Source organism: Narcine bancroftii, chromosome 6, assembly GCF_036971445.1.
Source record: "Narcine bancroftii isolate sNarBan1 chromosome 6, sNarBan1.hap1, whole genome shotgun sequence".
In the NCBI taxonomy this organism is placed as follows: Eukaryota; Metazoa; Chordata; class Chondrichthyes; order Torpediniformes; family Narcinidae; genus Narcine; species Narcine bancroftii.
Genome location: NC_091474.1, coordinates 69,225,458 through 69,243,277, shown reverse-complemented (window position 1 = coordinate 69,243,277; position 17,820 = coordinate 69,225,458). Strand labels below are relative to the sequence as shown.

The 17,820-nt window shown below is 46.8% G+C and overlaps 1 protein-coding gene across 1 annotated transcript in view; it reads right to left on the bottom strand.

Moving 5' to 3' along the window:
- The window catches only part of LOC138736174 (CUB and sushi domain-containing protein 1-like), a 2,349,200-nt gene that overhangs the window by 622,007 nt on the left and 1,709,373 nt on the right, over positions 1–17,820 (bottom strand). The window contains exon 27 of the mRNA XM_069885244.1: positions 14,928–15,130. Within this exon, the coding sequence (XP_069741345.1) occupies positions 14,928–15,130 (203 nt within the window). The remainder of the gene's footprint in view (positions 1–14,927; positions 15,131–17,820) is intronic.

Here is a 17,820-nt window from a genome sequence, read left to right as displayed (position 1 = left end):
AAAGGACATGGTTTGATGAAAGCAATTTTCTTGACTTAGACAATAATCTGTTGGATATGCCTTTGAGTCAATATAAAAGAGATTGTGGTGGCGCACATCCTCATGGTGAACCGGCCCCGCTTGTACCGCTGCACTGGCGGGGCAGCTGCGAGAAGTGCCGTCGGGGGACCTCCGTGCCACGTGGGTTAGAGCAAGGCATGGTCCTCGGGCGAGCATGGGGATGTCACCACCGATGCGGGAGCAGAGCTCACGCTGCCCTTAAAGGGATGTGTGCAAAGTTTAAATAAATTAGTTCGTTGGAACCTCCAAAGTGGCATGTTTCATTTTGTGTAGCAGTCGCTACATTGGTGACCCCAGTGAGTCCAGACCATTTTTATGGCCTTCTGATATGGAATCACAGCAATTAATCCAGTTGCGGTGAAACATCCCCCCTTCTGGATGCATTTTCACGCACTTGGTTCAGGCAGGCGGAAGTGCAATTTCACCTCCGACACATCACATCAGATGCCAGGATGCTCTACCACGTCGTGAGCGTGCTCGATAAAGAAAGCAAGGGTGGACGACCTCATCCATGACCCACTGGAGGAAGGTAAATACCTCGCTCTCAAAAACTCCTCCTCAGCACTTTCAGCCTCTCCCCACAACAACGTGCCTCCAGGCTCCTACACCTAGTTGGTCTGGGCAACAGAGCCTATCTTCCCTCATGGATAAAATGCTGACATTAGCAGAGTGCCACAGACCCTGCTTCCTGTTAGAACAGGTTTTCCTCAAACAGATGCCTGAGGACATCCAACTCCTGCTGGCAGATGAGGATTTCTCAGATCCAAGCAGAGACGCAGCCCATGCAGACGTCTTCTGGTGGACCAAGTGAGAAAATGAGGCCGCCCTCAGCCAGGTCGCTCTCCCAGGGCCCAATTGGGCACAAGTGCCCACCAGCACAAACCGGAAGAGCACAACCCCACCTGGTGTTTCTATCTTCAACGCTGGGGGGCCCATGCAGCCCTATTCATTCCAGGGAAACAACCCCGTCAGCCACCATTAACCCCTGTGACGTCTGGCCATGCGAACAGCCTCCTACATGTGACCAAAAAGTCCAGTGGTCGATATTTCCTGGTAGACACCGAAGCCGAACTGAGCAACTCCCCCCAACTGTCCTCGAGAGCCACACCCGTGCACGGGGCCCAACCTTACGGGTGACCAACGGATCCTCCATCAAGACCTTCAGCACACATAGCGCACAGATCCAGATCGGCAAGAATAAGTTCCGCTGGAAGTTCGTACTGGCCTCTGTGGGCACTGCGCTGTTGGGAACCAATTTCCTCCAGGCGCACAGCCTGTTGGTGGACATCAAAGGCAAGCGGTCGGTAAATGCCCACACCTTCCAATCCATCTGCCTCAATGCCACAGATGCGTGTGGCCCGGGGATAGCTTCTATCAGCGCCCCACAAGGACGAGTATTCTCGCATGCTCCTCCATCCTGCAGTCGCAATTTACTTCCGCCATGCCCCAACGTGGATTCTGCCACCACATCTCAATGCAGGACCCCCCCCCCATGCCAAAGCCAGGTGTTTCCCCCCCCCCCCCCGCCGAGAAGCTGCAACTGGCAAAAGAGGAGTTCTCCCAACTGCAGGAGCATGGGATCGTCCGCAGATTGGATAGCCCTTGGGCCGCCCCCCTCCACATGGTCCCCAAGGCTTCTGGGGGTTGGCGCCCATGCGAGGACTACCATCGCCTCAATGATGCGACCACTCCGGACCGATACCCCATCCTGCACATACAGGACTTTACGGCCAACTAGCTTGGTGCCCAGATTTTCTTGAAGGTCGACTTGGTACGGGGTTACCACCAGATCCTGGTCCACCCCAACAATATTGGCAATTACACGATCATCACCCCGTTCAGCCTATTCGAGTTCCTGCGGATACCCTTCGGCATCAAAAACGTGGCCCAGACATTCCAATGCCTGATGGATGTGGTGAGCAGAGACTTAGACTTTGTGTTTATTTATCTCGACGACATCCTCATCGCTAGTTGGGACCACGATGAACACAACTTCCATCTCTGTGCGCTGTTCACCCGCCTGGCAGAGTTCGGCCTCATGTTCAACGTGGCCAAGTGCCAGTTCGGTAAACAGTCCTTGCAGTTCCTGGGTCATACCATCTCAACGGACAGAGAAGGTTGCAGCCCTACGCAAGTTCCTGAAGCCTGAGACCATCAAGGGGCTACAGGAATTCTTCGGCATAGTCAACTTTTACCACCGGTTCATCCTGGGGGCGGCTCACATCACGCGGCACTGATCGTCACCAAGAACAAAATCCTGGAATGGACGGAAGAGGCTGAGAATGCTTTTGTTGACGAAAGGTGGCCTGGCGAGCAAAACCCTACTAGCCCACCCACAGCCAGATGCCCACACCGCGCTCTCGGTGGACGCATCAGCCACAGCCATTGGGGGCGTCCTGGAGCAATCAGTCAATGGCCAGTGGTGCCTGCTTGCTTTCTTCAGCAGGCACCTCTGACTCCCAGAACTGAAATACAGTGCCTTCGACAGGGAACTCCTGGCTCTGTACCAGGCCATCAGACACTTCCAATACATCCTGGAGGGCAGGCCAATCACCGTGTTCACTGACCACAAACCGTTCACTCAGGCTCTCGCAATGTCAAAGGACCCCTTTCTGGTGCGCCAGCAGCGGCATCTGTCCTACATATCAGAGTTCACCACCGACTTCCGACACCGAGTGGTTAAGGACAATGTCATGGCAGATGCGGTCTCAAGGCCCACCATCCACAGCCTTGCCCCCAGCCTGGACTACACCCAGCTAGTGCAGGCGCTGAAGGAGAATGCAGACACACAAGCTTTCCGCACCGCCTTCACGGGCCTCTGGCTCCATGACCTCAAACTGCCGGACAGCCCAGACATGCTGCTCTGCGATGTCTCCACCAGCTCGCCGCACCCAGTTGTTCCACCGCAATGGAGACTGCAAGCCTTCAGCATGATCCACGATTTGGCTCACCCCCCAGTCAAGACCTCGGTGTGCATGGTGGCAGAATGGTTCATGTGGCACGGCCTCAAGAAACAGGTAGTCCAGATGGCGAGAAACTGCAAGCAATGTCAGACCTCTAAAGTCCAGCGCCATGTAAAGCCCTGGTACAACAGTTTAACTCCACGGCTAAGAGGTTCAAGCACATACAAATCGACATGGTGGGCCCCTTGCCTGTGTCCAGAGATGCCCGCTATTTGTTGACAGTGGTTGACCGCGCAATGAGATAGTCTGAAGCCATCCCACTGAGGGACACATCCACCGAAACCTGCGCCAGGAACCTACACCCCCACTGGATTGCCAGGTTTGGGGTCCCGATGCACATGACAAGCGACAGGGATGCCCAGTTCACATCCGCCCTCTGGTCACACCTGGCAAACCTCTTGGGGATCTCTAATGTTGGCTCCACAGCTAGTTCTGGTGATGTAGTAGGCATGCAGGGTGCTGCCCGCCATTGATCAGCACATAGAATATGAGAGCAAAAAGGTTATCGGACAAATTTGACATAACTTTGGTGAGCCAAAGCCAGACCATTCTGATGACACTGGAGAGGATGCAGGGGAGATTTACTGAGGTGGAACTCTTTGCATGAGGAGAGACTGGGTAGCATGTTTGTTCCTCCATCCCAAAGGCATCTGAAAGCAGAAGGTAGAGGCATAAGGCGGAGAGCCAGAGGATCGGAGGAGATGGCAGGCAAGAGTCCATTCAGCCATAGGGCACACGTTTGTGGTTGGAATATTGAATCTATGAGTCATTGGTGGAGGCAAAGACACTCAGATTCAAAACGTAGATATTGAATTGTCAAGACATTCAAGGCTATAGACCCTGTGTTAGTGAATGGAATTAATGTGGTAGGGCTGAAGAACCTGCTTCTGTTCAATAATGGTCCCTCAATAAGTTTAATAAATGCAGCGAGTGGTGTTTGTAAGTACCTCAAGTTTACAAGAGATAGGGTAATCCAGTAATTAATATCAAAAAACAAACACATTCCGAGTCTGCAACAAGTTTTATTCACTTTGGAATAGGTGACAAGGCTAAGGTGTGATCTGTATCAAGGGAAGGGAAAATGTGGTGGGGACCACGACCACTCGTGAGAATTTTATTTTCGATCAGAGCCACTGAACAAGAGTGATTATTGAGAGACAGTGGCACACTTGCTGTACATCTTTCATTTTGTCTCTGTGACTCTCTCGGGATGCCGATTGAACTGCCGAGCATTTCCACCATTTTGAACTACTTTTATTTCAGATTTCCAGCAAGTACTCCTTTCTTTAATCATGATTTTGCCGATATCATTTCTTTGACATAGGATTTGTGTTTTGTTTTCAATTTCTGTTCATAGTCAGTGGTAACAAAGAAGGATAGCACTTCATCCTGGCTACAGTACTGGGAAAATCTCACAGATCAATCCAAAACCATCAGGGTAACAAAGGCTCAGAGTAACACAGCCAATCTGACCGATACCCAACAAGCTTAAATCCCTGTGTCTGGCTACAATATTGGAAAAGTTTCAGTGACCTCACCATAATCAATAACAATAACCTCTCACTTTAATTACATTCACCTACAGTTACTCCATTCACAATAACTCCCCTCCACATTCCTTCTGTCTCTAGCAATCACCAGAACACTCTTTAATCTGTTCCCTTTAATTCCACTCAGTTATTTTGTGTCTTCCGCTCTCACCCATGAAGGAAAATGGTCATCTGTTTCATGCTTTCAAGCACAATCTGTGCCATGACCCCAGTGGAAGAGCCTCATGGCTGATACACTTCAAGAGGCTGTCACGAACACAGTCATTGCCTGCGGGACACTGCACATAATGTCAAGCAACAGGCCATGACAGAGGAATGGGATAGTGATGGGGGAGGTGGAGTAGCAAGGGGAGAAACAGTGACAGGTGGAGCAGTGAAGTGAGATAGTGACCAGAGGGGCGGGCAGCAATGGGGTGGCGGGGCAGCGACAGCGGGTGACAATGTCAGCTAATTTTCCACATTTTGTCCTTCTCCCAGGAAAACACCTTGTTCTTTTTCATTTGTAGATTCTTGGCTATTTTATTGCTTTCCATGGATGCTTCGTAATCTGCTGAGTTCCTCCTACATCTTTGAGCATTGCGCATACAGGTCCCTCTTGATATTTTTATCACGTTCCACTTTTTATCTTTGCAATGGGAATTCTTACAGAGCGTGTTGCTAATTTGAAATATTCAAAGAATTTCTTCAAATTGTTTACAATCCCAATTAAAGTAATATTAATCAACATCACAGCCTTAATTTGAAACCAAGTAAAGGTGTATGTTTTCTCACTGGTCATGCAATGACACAATCCAAGCAATGATGTGAGTTCCATTTTCCACTTTATTTTCTCCTGGTTCTGATCAATTTTCTAGAGTCTTCACCTTTCTTTTCCTCGATGTGCAATGTGTAAAGATTTTGTTCAGATATAAATCGACAGCTTCAGCAGAAGTACAAGTCTTTCTTCTTGTAAACTTCAACAGGTGTACTATTCTGGCTGGTTGCATCACTGCCTGGTACGGAGGCACCAACTCTCAGGACAAGAGTAAACTCCAGAGGGTTGTTAATGGCCTGTGACATCACAGGCACCAGACTTCACCCCATCGAGGGCATCTACATGAGGCGGTATCTTAGAAAAGCAGCCTCTACCCTCAAAGACCCCCACCACCCAGGCCATGCCCTCTTCACTCTGCTACCATCGGGGAAAAGGTACAGGAGCCTAAAGACGAGCCCTCAGCGGCACAAAGACAGCTTTTTCCCCACTGCCATAGATTCCTGAATAATCAATGAACCACAGATGCTGCCTTACTTTTCATGCACTATTTTAAAAATTATCTTATGTTGTAAGATGGTTATAATATGAATGTTGATCACAACTCATTTAAATGTGGCTCAGCATTGGCGCCAACCTTATTGAGGGACCTATTGTGGCAACCCACTTACCAGCAATCGAACCAGCTACCAAAATGGCGGACGTGCTGTGGAATATGTGGGAAATTGACCTGCATCCAACGCAGGTTTTTAATCTGAGCTGATTACATCACTGATGATTTCATTTTCTGTCCATGTGACAGAAGCATCGATGTATGTAAGCCTGGAGGTGTCAGTCTTGGACTAGACTCCACAGAGTAGAATAAAGTCAATAACGTGTACTGTGATTCCACAATGTGTACACCAACATCTATAGTAACTCAATATAGAATACACTGGTGACCCCCAAAGGTCCAAATGATATTTAGACCCCAACTTGGAAACTTTTTTCTTAAATGCATGCCGTGGTTCTGAAATTGCCAAACATTTTGGACTTCACAACCACGTGCATGGTTTGACCATGCAGAACCCCAATTCTATTTGGGGGAGATAACATGTGATATGACACTGCTATGTAGTAAGAGCCCTGGACCAAGTGATGGGATGCTGAGTTTCCGATTTCTGCAGCAGCCCCTGGTGGAGGGCAAGTAGATGGCACTCAAGGGTCTGCTCATCCATACCTTTGGCCTCTCTTGACATGAGCGAGCGATCCATTTACTTCACTTGGTTGGCTTTGGAGACAGGACCCTTTCCGCGCTCATAAATGAAACACTGGCACTAACAAAGGACAAAGCCCTGCCTCATGTTCAAGCAGGCTTTCTTGGAGCAGATGCCAGAAGATATCCACATCCTGCTGGCCAATGAGGATTTCAGTGACCCTCGGAGAGTCACGGCCCGTGTTGACATTCTACGGCAGGCTAAGCAAGAAAATGTGGCATCCTTAGCCAGGTCACCAGATCTTGCTCACAGCAGCAGGACCATGCAACTCAAAAGAGACACTATTCGGCCAGGAGACAACGGGAAGATAGCACCCATTGGTGCTTCTACCATCAGTGATGGGGCGCAGAAGCTTTCTGCTGCCGACTTCCCTGTGCATTTCAGGGAAAATGCCAGGGCCTTCTGTTGCTATTGGCTGGGAGAGACGGACTGGTGTTTCTTGGTGGATACAGGGGCTGAGATCAGCATGTTTCCCCCTTCAGGGCGTGACATGCAACAGAAAACCCGGGCCATCATTGAGAGCCTCAAACTGCAGTACTATCCAGACATTTGGCATGGGTAGGATCCCGCTTCAGTTTGGCGATACTAAGTTCACATGGACATTCACATTGGCCATAGTCGCGCAATTGCTATTGGGAGCTGATGTTCTCAAAGCACATGGCCTGCTGGTTGATCTAGAGGGACGAAGGCTCATTCATACCTACACCTTCCAGACCTTTGCCCTTGGTGAGGCCAACTTGTCAGTCCCGCATTTAGACTCCGTCACTCTTTAGGAGAATGAATTTGCCAGATTGTTGGTGGAATTCCCTGCAATAATTGCGTCACAATTCACCTCGGCGATGCCAAAACATGGGGTGCAGCACCACATAGCAATCGGAGGGCCACCGCTGCATACCCAAGCTTGCAGGCTCCCAACATTTTTTTATCTGGCCAAAGAGGAGTGTGAAAGGATGGAAGACATGGGTTTTGTACAACAGTCTGATGACTGCTGGGCATCCCCATTCGACATGGCACCCAAGGCCGCAGGCAGATGGAGACCCTGCGGTGATTACTGCAGGTTGAACGAGGTTACCACTCCGGACCGCTACCCGGTACTGCATTTACAGGACTTCGTGTCCATCCTGCAGGGAGCCCGCATCGTTTCCAAACTGGTCCTGGTCTGGGGGCATCATCAGATCCCAGTCCACTCGGATGAAATTCCAAAAATGTCTATTATTACACTCTTTGGTCTTTTTGAATTCAGGAGGATGCCTTTTGGGCTTGAGAATGCCACGCAGACATTCCAACATTTAATGGACAGAGTGGGACATGATCTTGACTTTACCATCATGTACCCAGATGACATACTTATCACTAGCTACAGTCATCAGAAACATCTGAGACACCTGTGCAAGCTTTTCACTCGTTTGAATGAGTTTGAGCCGACCATCAACCTGGCCAAGTGTCAATTTGGGTTGGCGATAATCGAGTTTCTGGGCCATAGAATTGATAAACATGGAGCAAAGCCACTACCGGCAAAGGTCGAGGCAATCGGGCATTCACTAAATCCAGCAACAGTTAAAGGCCTCCAGGAGTTCATTGGAATGGTGAACTTTTATCTCTGGTTTCTACCATTAGCAGTTCACATCATGTGCCCCCTTTTCACCCTGGTGTCAGGCAAGACAAGGGATGTCACTTGGGATGAAGAATTGTTGGCAAGGAAATGCTGGCTAATGCTGCATTGTTGGTCAACCAAGAACGAAAGTCCCGATAGCCCCGACGGTAGATGTATCCAATACAGCAGTAGGAGGTGGATTGAACAGTATATCAATGGGCATTGGAGACCATTGGTTTTCTTTAGCAAGTGCCCACCAGAATTCAAGTACAGTGCTTTTGATTGCCAACAATTCTCAATCAAAAGCACTGCTAATGGTAGAAACCAGAGATATTTTCTGAAAGTCAGGCATTTCACAGCTTTTATGGACCACAAGCCACTTACATTTGCCTACACTAAGGTCCATGGTCGGCTCGTCAATAGAGACATTTATCATACATTTCTGAGTTCACAATGGCCATCGAACACATCTCAGGAAAGGCCAACGTAGTGGCAGATTCACTGTCTTGCCTGGCCATACAATCTGTGCAGACCTTAGCCCAAGGGGTAGACTATGTTACACTCGTGAAAGCACAACAGGGAGACAAAGAAATTCCATGTTACGGAGCAGGAGACTTAAACCTGCAGCTGGAAGAAATTCCGGTTGGCCCGGGGATGCTCAAGCTCCTGTGTGTCATATCTATAGGTCGTCCTCACCCAATCGTTCCAGTAGTCTGGAGGCAGCAGGTATTTGACGCGCTACACGGGTTGGCATATCCATCAATCAGATCTACTGTCTTGATAATAGCCAACAGATTTGTGTGGCATGGCCTTCGAAAACTAGTCAGCAATTGGGTGAAGACATGCACTCGTTGCCAGACGTCCAAAGTCCAGCAACACACAAAAGCCCCATTACAATATTTTGAGCCGAAGTATCAGACGTTTGATCATGGATGTGGACATTGTAGGCCCTCTGCTAATGTCACGTGGTTCCCGTTTTCTTTTCACTATAGTGGATCGGGTCATGCGGTGGCCAGAGGCAGTTTCACAGGCACACATGACTGCCGACACCTGCACTAGGGCCATCATTTCCACCTGGATAGCATGTTTTGATCTGCCAGCACTACATCTGACAGGGTCAAGCCTATGATCAGCAATGGTCACCCTGCTTGGAAACAAGTTGCAGCACACAACTGTGTACCACCCACAATCTAATGAACTAGCAGAAATGTGCCCTTTTGGCACATCCGCAGGGAACTAACTGGGTTGATGAACAGCTCCTAAGGAAGATATAGTTGTCTCATCTGCATGGCCCTGATGGTTCCAGGCGAATTTGTTTCAGACTTACGAGGATGGGAGGAGACGCCTGCAGTGATCCTAAGCAAGCTCTGCGAGAAGCTCAGTTCTTTAGCACCCATACTGACATCTCAACACGGTCAGGCCAAGTCCTATGTACTCCAGAACTTGCAGGACTCCAAGAACGTTTTTGTACAGAAAGGAGCACACTGAGCACCATTCCAGCATCCACATAAGGGATCCTTCCAGGTACTAAGATAAAATAGTTTGCTGTACATTTTGGACATTGGAGGTAAAGAGGAAGCTTTTGCAATTGACAGCTGCAAATTTGCCCACCTGGATTTGGACAGATCAGGCACCTCGGTGGAGAGGAAGGCCGCTCAAACAAAAAAATATACAGACTTTGGGGGTCCGCAGCAGGATTGCCAGTTCTGGGTGGGTGGGGGTCATATGGCGATCAACTTATCAGGAAGCGAACTGGCTCCCAAAATGGCGGATGTGCTGTGGAAAACGCACGAAACAGATCCAACATAGCTTTTTAATCTGGGCTGAGGAAATCGCTGATGACGTCACTTCCTGTCCATGTGACAGAACCAGTGATGTATATAAGCCCAGCATGCACTAGTCTCCACAACGTGTACATCAACTTGTCGTGTACAGGGATTCCATGGCGTGTACGTTGACATCTATAGTAGCTCAGTGTAGAATACTTAGCTCACTATGTTCAAATTGTCTTCTTTATTTTCAAATTCGTCCATGGACTTTGGCTCCTCTCTCTCTCTCTCTCTCTCTCTCTCTCTCTCTCTCACTCTCTCTGCAACCTTGCCCTCTGCTTCTTGATTCTGGATTCTAGCCACGTCACCACTTTTAATTGCTTCAATATATGTACTTTTCATTCTGATAATACAGCGCAATAACAGGCCCTTTGTGCTGCCGGAATACACCCATGTGACCAATTAACCTACAAACAGCATGTCTCTTTGGAACATGGGACGAAACTGGAGCATCCAATGGAAACCCACTCAGATCATGGGAGAAAGTACAACCTCCTTAGCGACAGTGGCAGATTTGAACTCAGGTTACTGATCCTGTTATAGCGTGACGCTAACCACTATGCCACCATGTCGGCCTTACCTCCAGCTGCCTCTGCTCTGACCTCAGGAATGCTCTCTCTAATCCCTGATCCTCTTTTAAGTCATGACCAAATATGAGTCATCTGTTCCAATATCTATGTGGTTCTGTATCAAATTTTGTCAAATACCAATCAAATTCAGTGCCTTGGGAATTTTTTTCTGACATTAAAAGAGTCATGTCAATGCAATTTATTTCTGTTGGAATAAGCAGTAATAGAAGCTCTGGTATGAAATTGGGAACCCTAATAAATTCAATTTCTCAATTCAATTGTGAGAAAAAACTCATTTTTGAGACTATATCAAGATGTAAGACCATAGAGTCATTGGTTTTATCTTGGCTTGCTTTGATTTAGTTCACCTCTTAGGTTAAACATTGCAATTGCTCTTCGTGCCACCCCGAGATCAGTGAGGAGAATGTGGACAATGTTCTCATTTGACCACCTAATCTCAGCTGAATCTTTCCTGCATTATTGCTGTCGTTCAGATGAGCTATTAACCTGAAGTCCCACCTGATGTTCAGTCGGAATTTAAAAAAAGGCTCTGCAGCATGGTTTAAAGCCAGGCATCAATAGGCATTTTTCACCCCGCAGTGTAAATTGGAGATTCCTGGGAAATTTTCCCGCGAACCCTCCCGTGAACCTACAGTGTGAATGAAAAGGTTGGCCCGGGAATTTTAAATAGGAAATTTTCCTGGACCGGCCTCTCCCTGCGGTGTGAAAAGGCAAATGGCCGAACAGGGGATAGCCTCATGACGCCAGAGCAGGCGATTAAAATGAAAAGATTCATACCGCCTGACAATATGCTTTGGCATGTCATGACAGCAGTACAATGCGGGATGAATGGCCGCCATCCTTAACCATAATCCCTTACGCAGCAGGATTTCAAAGAGCAGTACCTGCTACGTGAGGGATTATGGGAAACAAAGTCAGCCATTCATCCCGCATTGTGCCGCAGTACATCATGCTGGAGGGCGGGCGGGTGACAGGCAGGGGGTGAACTTACTCCTGTGAGTTTGTAACATGTTATCGTTTGGGAGCAGGACCTCCCTAAACTGTTGGGGAGGGAAAATTCCCAGGAATTTGGACCGTAATGTGAAAGGCCTGGGAGGTCTGGATTCCTGGGAATTTCACCGGGATAATGTAGGGTCACCGCTCGCCTGCGGTGTGAAAACACCTTGTAATTCTGCTGGTCCCTGACTCAATAAACAGCACCACAAGGGAACATTGAAAGCCATTCCTTACTTCATCGCTGCTTGTGGGACAAGGCGGCAGAGTTATGGAGTTATACAGAACAGAAATGGGCCCTTTGGCCCATCTCACCATGCTGGCCATGCTGTACACCTGAGTCATTCTCCTTTTACTTGCATTTGGCCCACAAAGCTGCAAAGCTTTGTGATTCATGTGTATCTCTAAATGTTGTTCCAATATTGAAATTGATCAATTTTTTGCTACAGATGTCTTGGGAAATATTTCAAAACTCATGGCCTGATCTTGAATGAGAATCATGGAGCGAATGCAATACTCCAAAGAAATGATAGGGTTGACTCTCACAGCAAATTCTCTTAGATTCAAAATACAATCATATTTTTGTCTTTCACTTCAAAGGTTTGCTACTTTTCAAGTCACAATCTGAAACGTCAGTGAGAAATGAGAATGGGGCTTTAGGATCTTTACCTCCAGCTCGTGGGATCACTCGACAGATGTATGAAAGATCAAAATGAATCACAGTATATTGAAGCATGGGAACAGGCCCAGCTTATCTGGGCCAAATAATGTGGCCTTTTGCTTTAGATCCACTTGCACTCATGAGGCCCAGATCCCATCAACCCACCCCCCCCTCCCACCCGTCCACACACCTCCAAGCTTATTAAAGGAAGGAGTAAAACATGAGAGTGCAGAAGTAAAAAAGAAAAAGTTGGTGAAACTCAGCAGGTCAAGCAGTGTCCTTTATAAAAATACACAACTGATATTTCGGGCTTGTGCCCTTCATTGAGGTATGGAAAAAATGTCAGAGGTGTGGGGGGGGGGGGAGGAGAATGGACGCAAAGGCAGAAGGTAACAGGTGGAGAAGGGAGGGAGGGCACAGCAGCGAGCAGGGGCAGGAGGGATAGCTTGGTGAATAGAGAGGGAAGGAGGTGGAGAGCTGATGGGGGGAAGGAAGGGGGGGGGGGCGGTGAAAGAGAGTAGGCTAGCAGAAACCAGAGAAGTCTTTACAGTTCTGTGTTCCGCCTACAGGAAGGATCCTACAAGATGAGAAGGGTGCAGAAAAGATTCCAAAGGCCCGAGGGCTCAAATCACATGGAGAGATTGGGCAGGGCACGACTATTTTCCCTGGAACACAGGAGGTTGAGTGGTGACCTGACAGAGGTATATTACACCATAAGGGGCACAGGTGAGGTGACAGGCTTTTTTCCCAGGCTAGGGAAATCTAAAAGTAGAGGGCATTGATTTTAGGTGAGAGATGACAGATTTAAATGGACACATTTTTTCCACACAGAGGGTAGTGGGTACATTGAACAAGCTATTGGAGGATGTGGTAGAGATGGGTATGGTTTCAATACTTGAAAAACGTTCAAACAGATCTATAGAAAGGAATGGTGAGAGGGATATGGGTTAAAATGGGCAAGTGGGACCAGTGTAGGTTGTCACTCTGGTCAGCATGGAGATGTTGGGCTGAAGAGCCTCTTTCCATGTTGTTTAACTCGATCACTCAGTGATACAGTATTGGTACGTGTCTAATCTAATTGGGCCCTCAATTAATATTTTGCCTTAGATTCCCTGCTGCTCAATGTCCAAAATCCAGATTTTAAACTCTCTCACTTTCCTATAACATACACTTGTCCAAATGACCTTCCACATGGCTCTGGGAGCATTGAGCGGAACTGAAAAGCTTGCCATGCCTCTGTTTGCTAGAAAATCCAATTATTTTCTCCGGTGAAATCTTAAATATAACATTCAGCTTTTCCACCGACCGATAAGGTGGACATTGTTTCTGCATTCTTATTTATATAACTTTTTTAAAAGTATGCCAAGCTTCACATCTCATGGTTTGACATCCTAATGTTGGCATTCATTGAAGATTCATTCAGATAAGATGTGTGCAGTTTTGGTCACCTTATCTAAGGAAGGATATTCTTGCAATGGAGGGAGTGCAGAGGCGATTCACCAGGCTGATACCTGGAATGGCAGGAATGACTTATGAGGAAAGATTGCACAAATTGGGATTGTACTCGCTGGAGTTTAGAAGATTGAGAGGGGATCTCATAGAGACCTATAAAATTCTGGCAGGACTGGACAGAATGGATGCAGATGGGATGTTTCCAAGGATGGGAAAATCCAGAACCCGGGGCCATGGTTTGAGGATAATAGGCAAACCATTTAGGACCGAGATGAGGAGGAATTTCTTTACCCAGAGGGTGGTGAATCTGTGGAATTCATTGCCACAGAGGGCAGTAGAGTCATTAAATATATTTAAGAGGGAATTAGATATATTTCTTCAGTATAGTATTAAAGGTTACGGAGAGAAGGCGGGGACAGGGTACTGAACTTTAAGATCAACCATGATCTCGTTGAATGGCGGAGCAGGCTCGAAGGGCCGAATGACCTACTCCTGCTCCTATCTTCTATGTTTCTAGGTTTCTATATATGGTGAATCTTCACCCGTTCAAAGTTCTTGTCATTTTGCTCAGTTGTAAAGCCCCCTTACGAATTCAATGCTCGAAAGGGAACAGAATATTTCTGCAGCAGGCTCCGGGCTGGTCTGCTGCAATGGTCAAGTGTGCTGGAGGCGGCAGCATCCATTGGCAACCAACGTTTCAGACCTGGGCCTTTCGTAGAATAAAACGGTTGGGGGTGGGAGAAAAGGAGAGGATAGGAGGAAGGAGCAAAGAAAGGGCAGGTAAATTGTAATAGGTGGAAACAGGTGGGAGGCTTTGACAGGAGGAGGATGGGGAACTGGAGAAAAGGAGTCAGAAGGATAAGAGAGAGATGCAAGGGGAGGGCAGGGGCTAATGGAAATTGGAGAAGCTGACGTTAATGTTGACTGGTTGGAGATTTCAGAGCTAGAATGTACGATGCTCCTTGAGTTTGCAGGAGGTAGTACATGAGGCCATGCTGAGGTTCTCCAGCATATTGCACATGGCCCCATTACCTGCAAAATTGGCCAGCGCTTGTGTTCTGGTCTCCTTCAAATAAACAATAGCTCATTTGTGTTTGGGAGGTACTCAAAATATCATACCAATTAACACTTTTGATTTCTGCTTTTGGACTCTGTTGACATGACCTAGGAACATTTGTCGAACAATGTGCACGTTGAGGGATGAGGAGACAGATGAACTACCACCTACTTGAGAATTGAATCGAGAAGCCAGTCTTGCTGATGAAGAAGTCACTGTCAAACTGGAGTGTGATGGAATTGAATGTGCTGTGGATGTCCTCAGGCAGGGAGGAGCTGCTCCATTCCTTCAGCAGAATTTCACTTTCCACTGGCCCATCCCATACCTTTAGGATGTCGTGTGATGCCTCAGTGTCGAAGACAATAAAATGAAGGCTGCAAAATAGAGATCAATAATTATGAGAACCCAAGAACTTCAGATTTCAGATTTATTGCCACATACATGTCATCACGTACAGCTCTGAGATTCATTTTTCCCGTGGGTGCAGCAGAATTACAGCTGGTAGTGGAAAAATTAACCGCGCACAGCGTGAACATGTAAACAATCAAAAGAAACCATCAGCAGATAACCGCATGAAAACAAACAGGGAGAGCAAAGAAAATCAATAAAGTGCACAAGTAAGAGTTCTCATTGAGTTTGGTGTTGAGGAGTCTGATGGTGGAGGGGTAGCAGCTGTTCCTGAACCTGGGGGTGTGAGTCTTGGGGCACCTACTGTTACAAGTCCAGAGGACCCCAAAACCCAGCACCATGACAAAGGGTGACTTAAACAAAAGTTGTCTTTAATTAACTTTGAACATGAAAACAGATTCAAACTTTAACTTATCTCTATTAACTCACTTAAATCCCCCTCTAATTCTAACTGCACATGTGCGTAATATGTGTGTAAGTTTAGAAAAGTTCTTTGGTTCAAAGTCCAATCTCACTGGTTTCAGGCAATTCTTGTTCTGTGCACAGAAGTTAGCGTTAATAAAGTTCATCAGGCTTTGGTGCTTACAGGTAAATGGTTACCACTCAGCGGGGTTCTTGTTGGTTTTCAGAGAGAGAGTTTTCTCATTCCAGGACATCCACAACTGATTCCTTTTTAATCAGCCATTCTAGTGTCTCGCTGATGAAACTTGCCCCCTTTCAGGGTTCTCCAGATGATAACCTCTTTCTTTCAGGTCACCACAGAGTTCCTGTCTGTTTCACCTATTCCAAGGGAAACACCAGACAGCCAATCCTCTCCTTTGACCAGGCCGTCAGAACTGAAGTATGTGTCTCTCCTCTCTCTCACTCCCTCCCATTCTGATAGCAAAGCTGATCTGTCTCTGTCTGCAAAGATCACAGGCTCTTCCAGAGAGCAACCTGTTTTCCAGACAAAGCTGCTGCTGTGTGTTGCTACATTGTTGCCTTTTGCAAACAGTCCATCATGAGTCTGTGAGCACTCTGCAAACCTCCTGCAAAAATTATGTGTTTTAAACTGACCTGCTCTAACAATTTATCTCCCAAACACCTCCATATACTCTGTCACAGTAGACCTCTTTCCTGATGGCAGCAGCAAGAACAGAGTGTATGCATGTTCTCAGATTTATTCTAACGAGCCAATTACAGGAAGAATTTTGCAGCTTTGGAGAGGGTGCAGAGATTTATCAGGATGTTGCCCACATTTGAGAATGTGTCTTATGGGGAAAGGTTAATAAACCTTTCTCTTTGGGGCAAAGGAGGATGAGTGGTGACTTAATCGAGGTCTACAAGACATACAAGGCATAGATAGGGTGGACAGCCAGTGGACTCCAACAGAAAATACTAGAGGATATCTGTTTAATGTGGGCTGACAAAAGTTCAGGGGAGATGTCAAGGGAAGGTTTTTTTTAGACACTGAAAGAATTGGGTGTCTGGAATGCCTTGCTGGAGGTGGTGATGGAGGCTGTTACAATAGGGCCATTTGAAAGATTCTTGGGCAGACAGGCAAATGCAAGAAAAATAGAGGGGTTTGGGTGTGAGATAGGAAAGGTTTAGACTGTTGAGTGGAGGTTGATTGTGATTGACCTAACACTGTGAGCCGCTGAGCCTGTACTGTGCTAGAATGTTCTATGTTCAAATTAATTTTTAAATTCCATTATTAACGCTACATTTAAATCTAGAGCATATTTTATTTTTCAACATTCTGCTCACTTCCTCATGATATTTTTAGCTCTTTTATTGTTATACCCAATTTAACAATGTGCTGGAACAATCACTTCCCTGAGGGTGCTGTTTCCTTCTCCTAATGAACAGCATCAATCTGCATCGATCCTGTTCAGTTGCTGTTCCCTCCATCGCTGAGATAGTAATGACGCACTGTTCAAGTTATAGCTTTGGGTTGCTTTGTAAAATCTCTACTTTCTGACTGGTCCCCTTTTCATTAGACCAGTTTCTTTCAAGTTCATCAGTCCTGGCTTCTGAAGGAGTCGGAGGTGATTCTGTGCCAAAATCACGCTTGGTTCGATTGAGTATCAACTAGCTCTAAGTAACCATCAGGAACAACCCGTTAACAAAATCATATATTTGCCTGTGGGGGTGGTATTGTGACTTTTGTTTGATAGAGGGGAGGCCATTCGACCCACTGCCTTCACCGAGGCTCTCTATCCACGAAAGTCTGCAGTTCCAAACCCAAAGCCCTTTCTCCAAAATTTTCTGCACTCGATAAATTTTTTGTACTCCCTCCAGAAGGATGCAACAGAACTGCCTCCAAACCATTCCAGGTTCCAATCCTGCAACCTTATTTGCTTCCCCCTTTTTTTTTTGTCATGACCTCTTGTCCATGACCTCTCCACCAATGGGAGCAGCTCCTTGAGATTTGAAGCATTCTCTTTTATCAAACCTCCATTTAACTTCTCTACATTAAACACTCCCATGTTCATAAATCTTTTCACATCAGTTGCATATCTCTTCATAATGGGTGATGAAGAGCAAATCTATCTGAGACCTTCCCTGATTTTTAAATTTGATTATTACCATTTAAAGTAGAAATGTTCAAGGTAAAATAGTTTCCTGTCCAATTGTATACAATCAGAATCTGTGCTTCTCGACTTCACCAGTGATT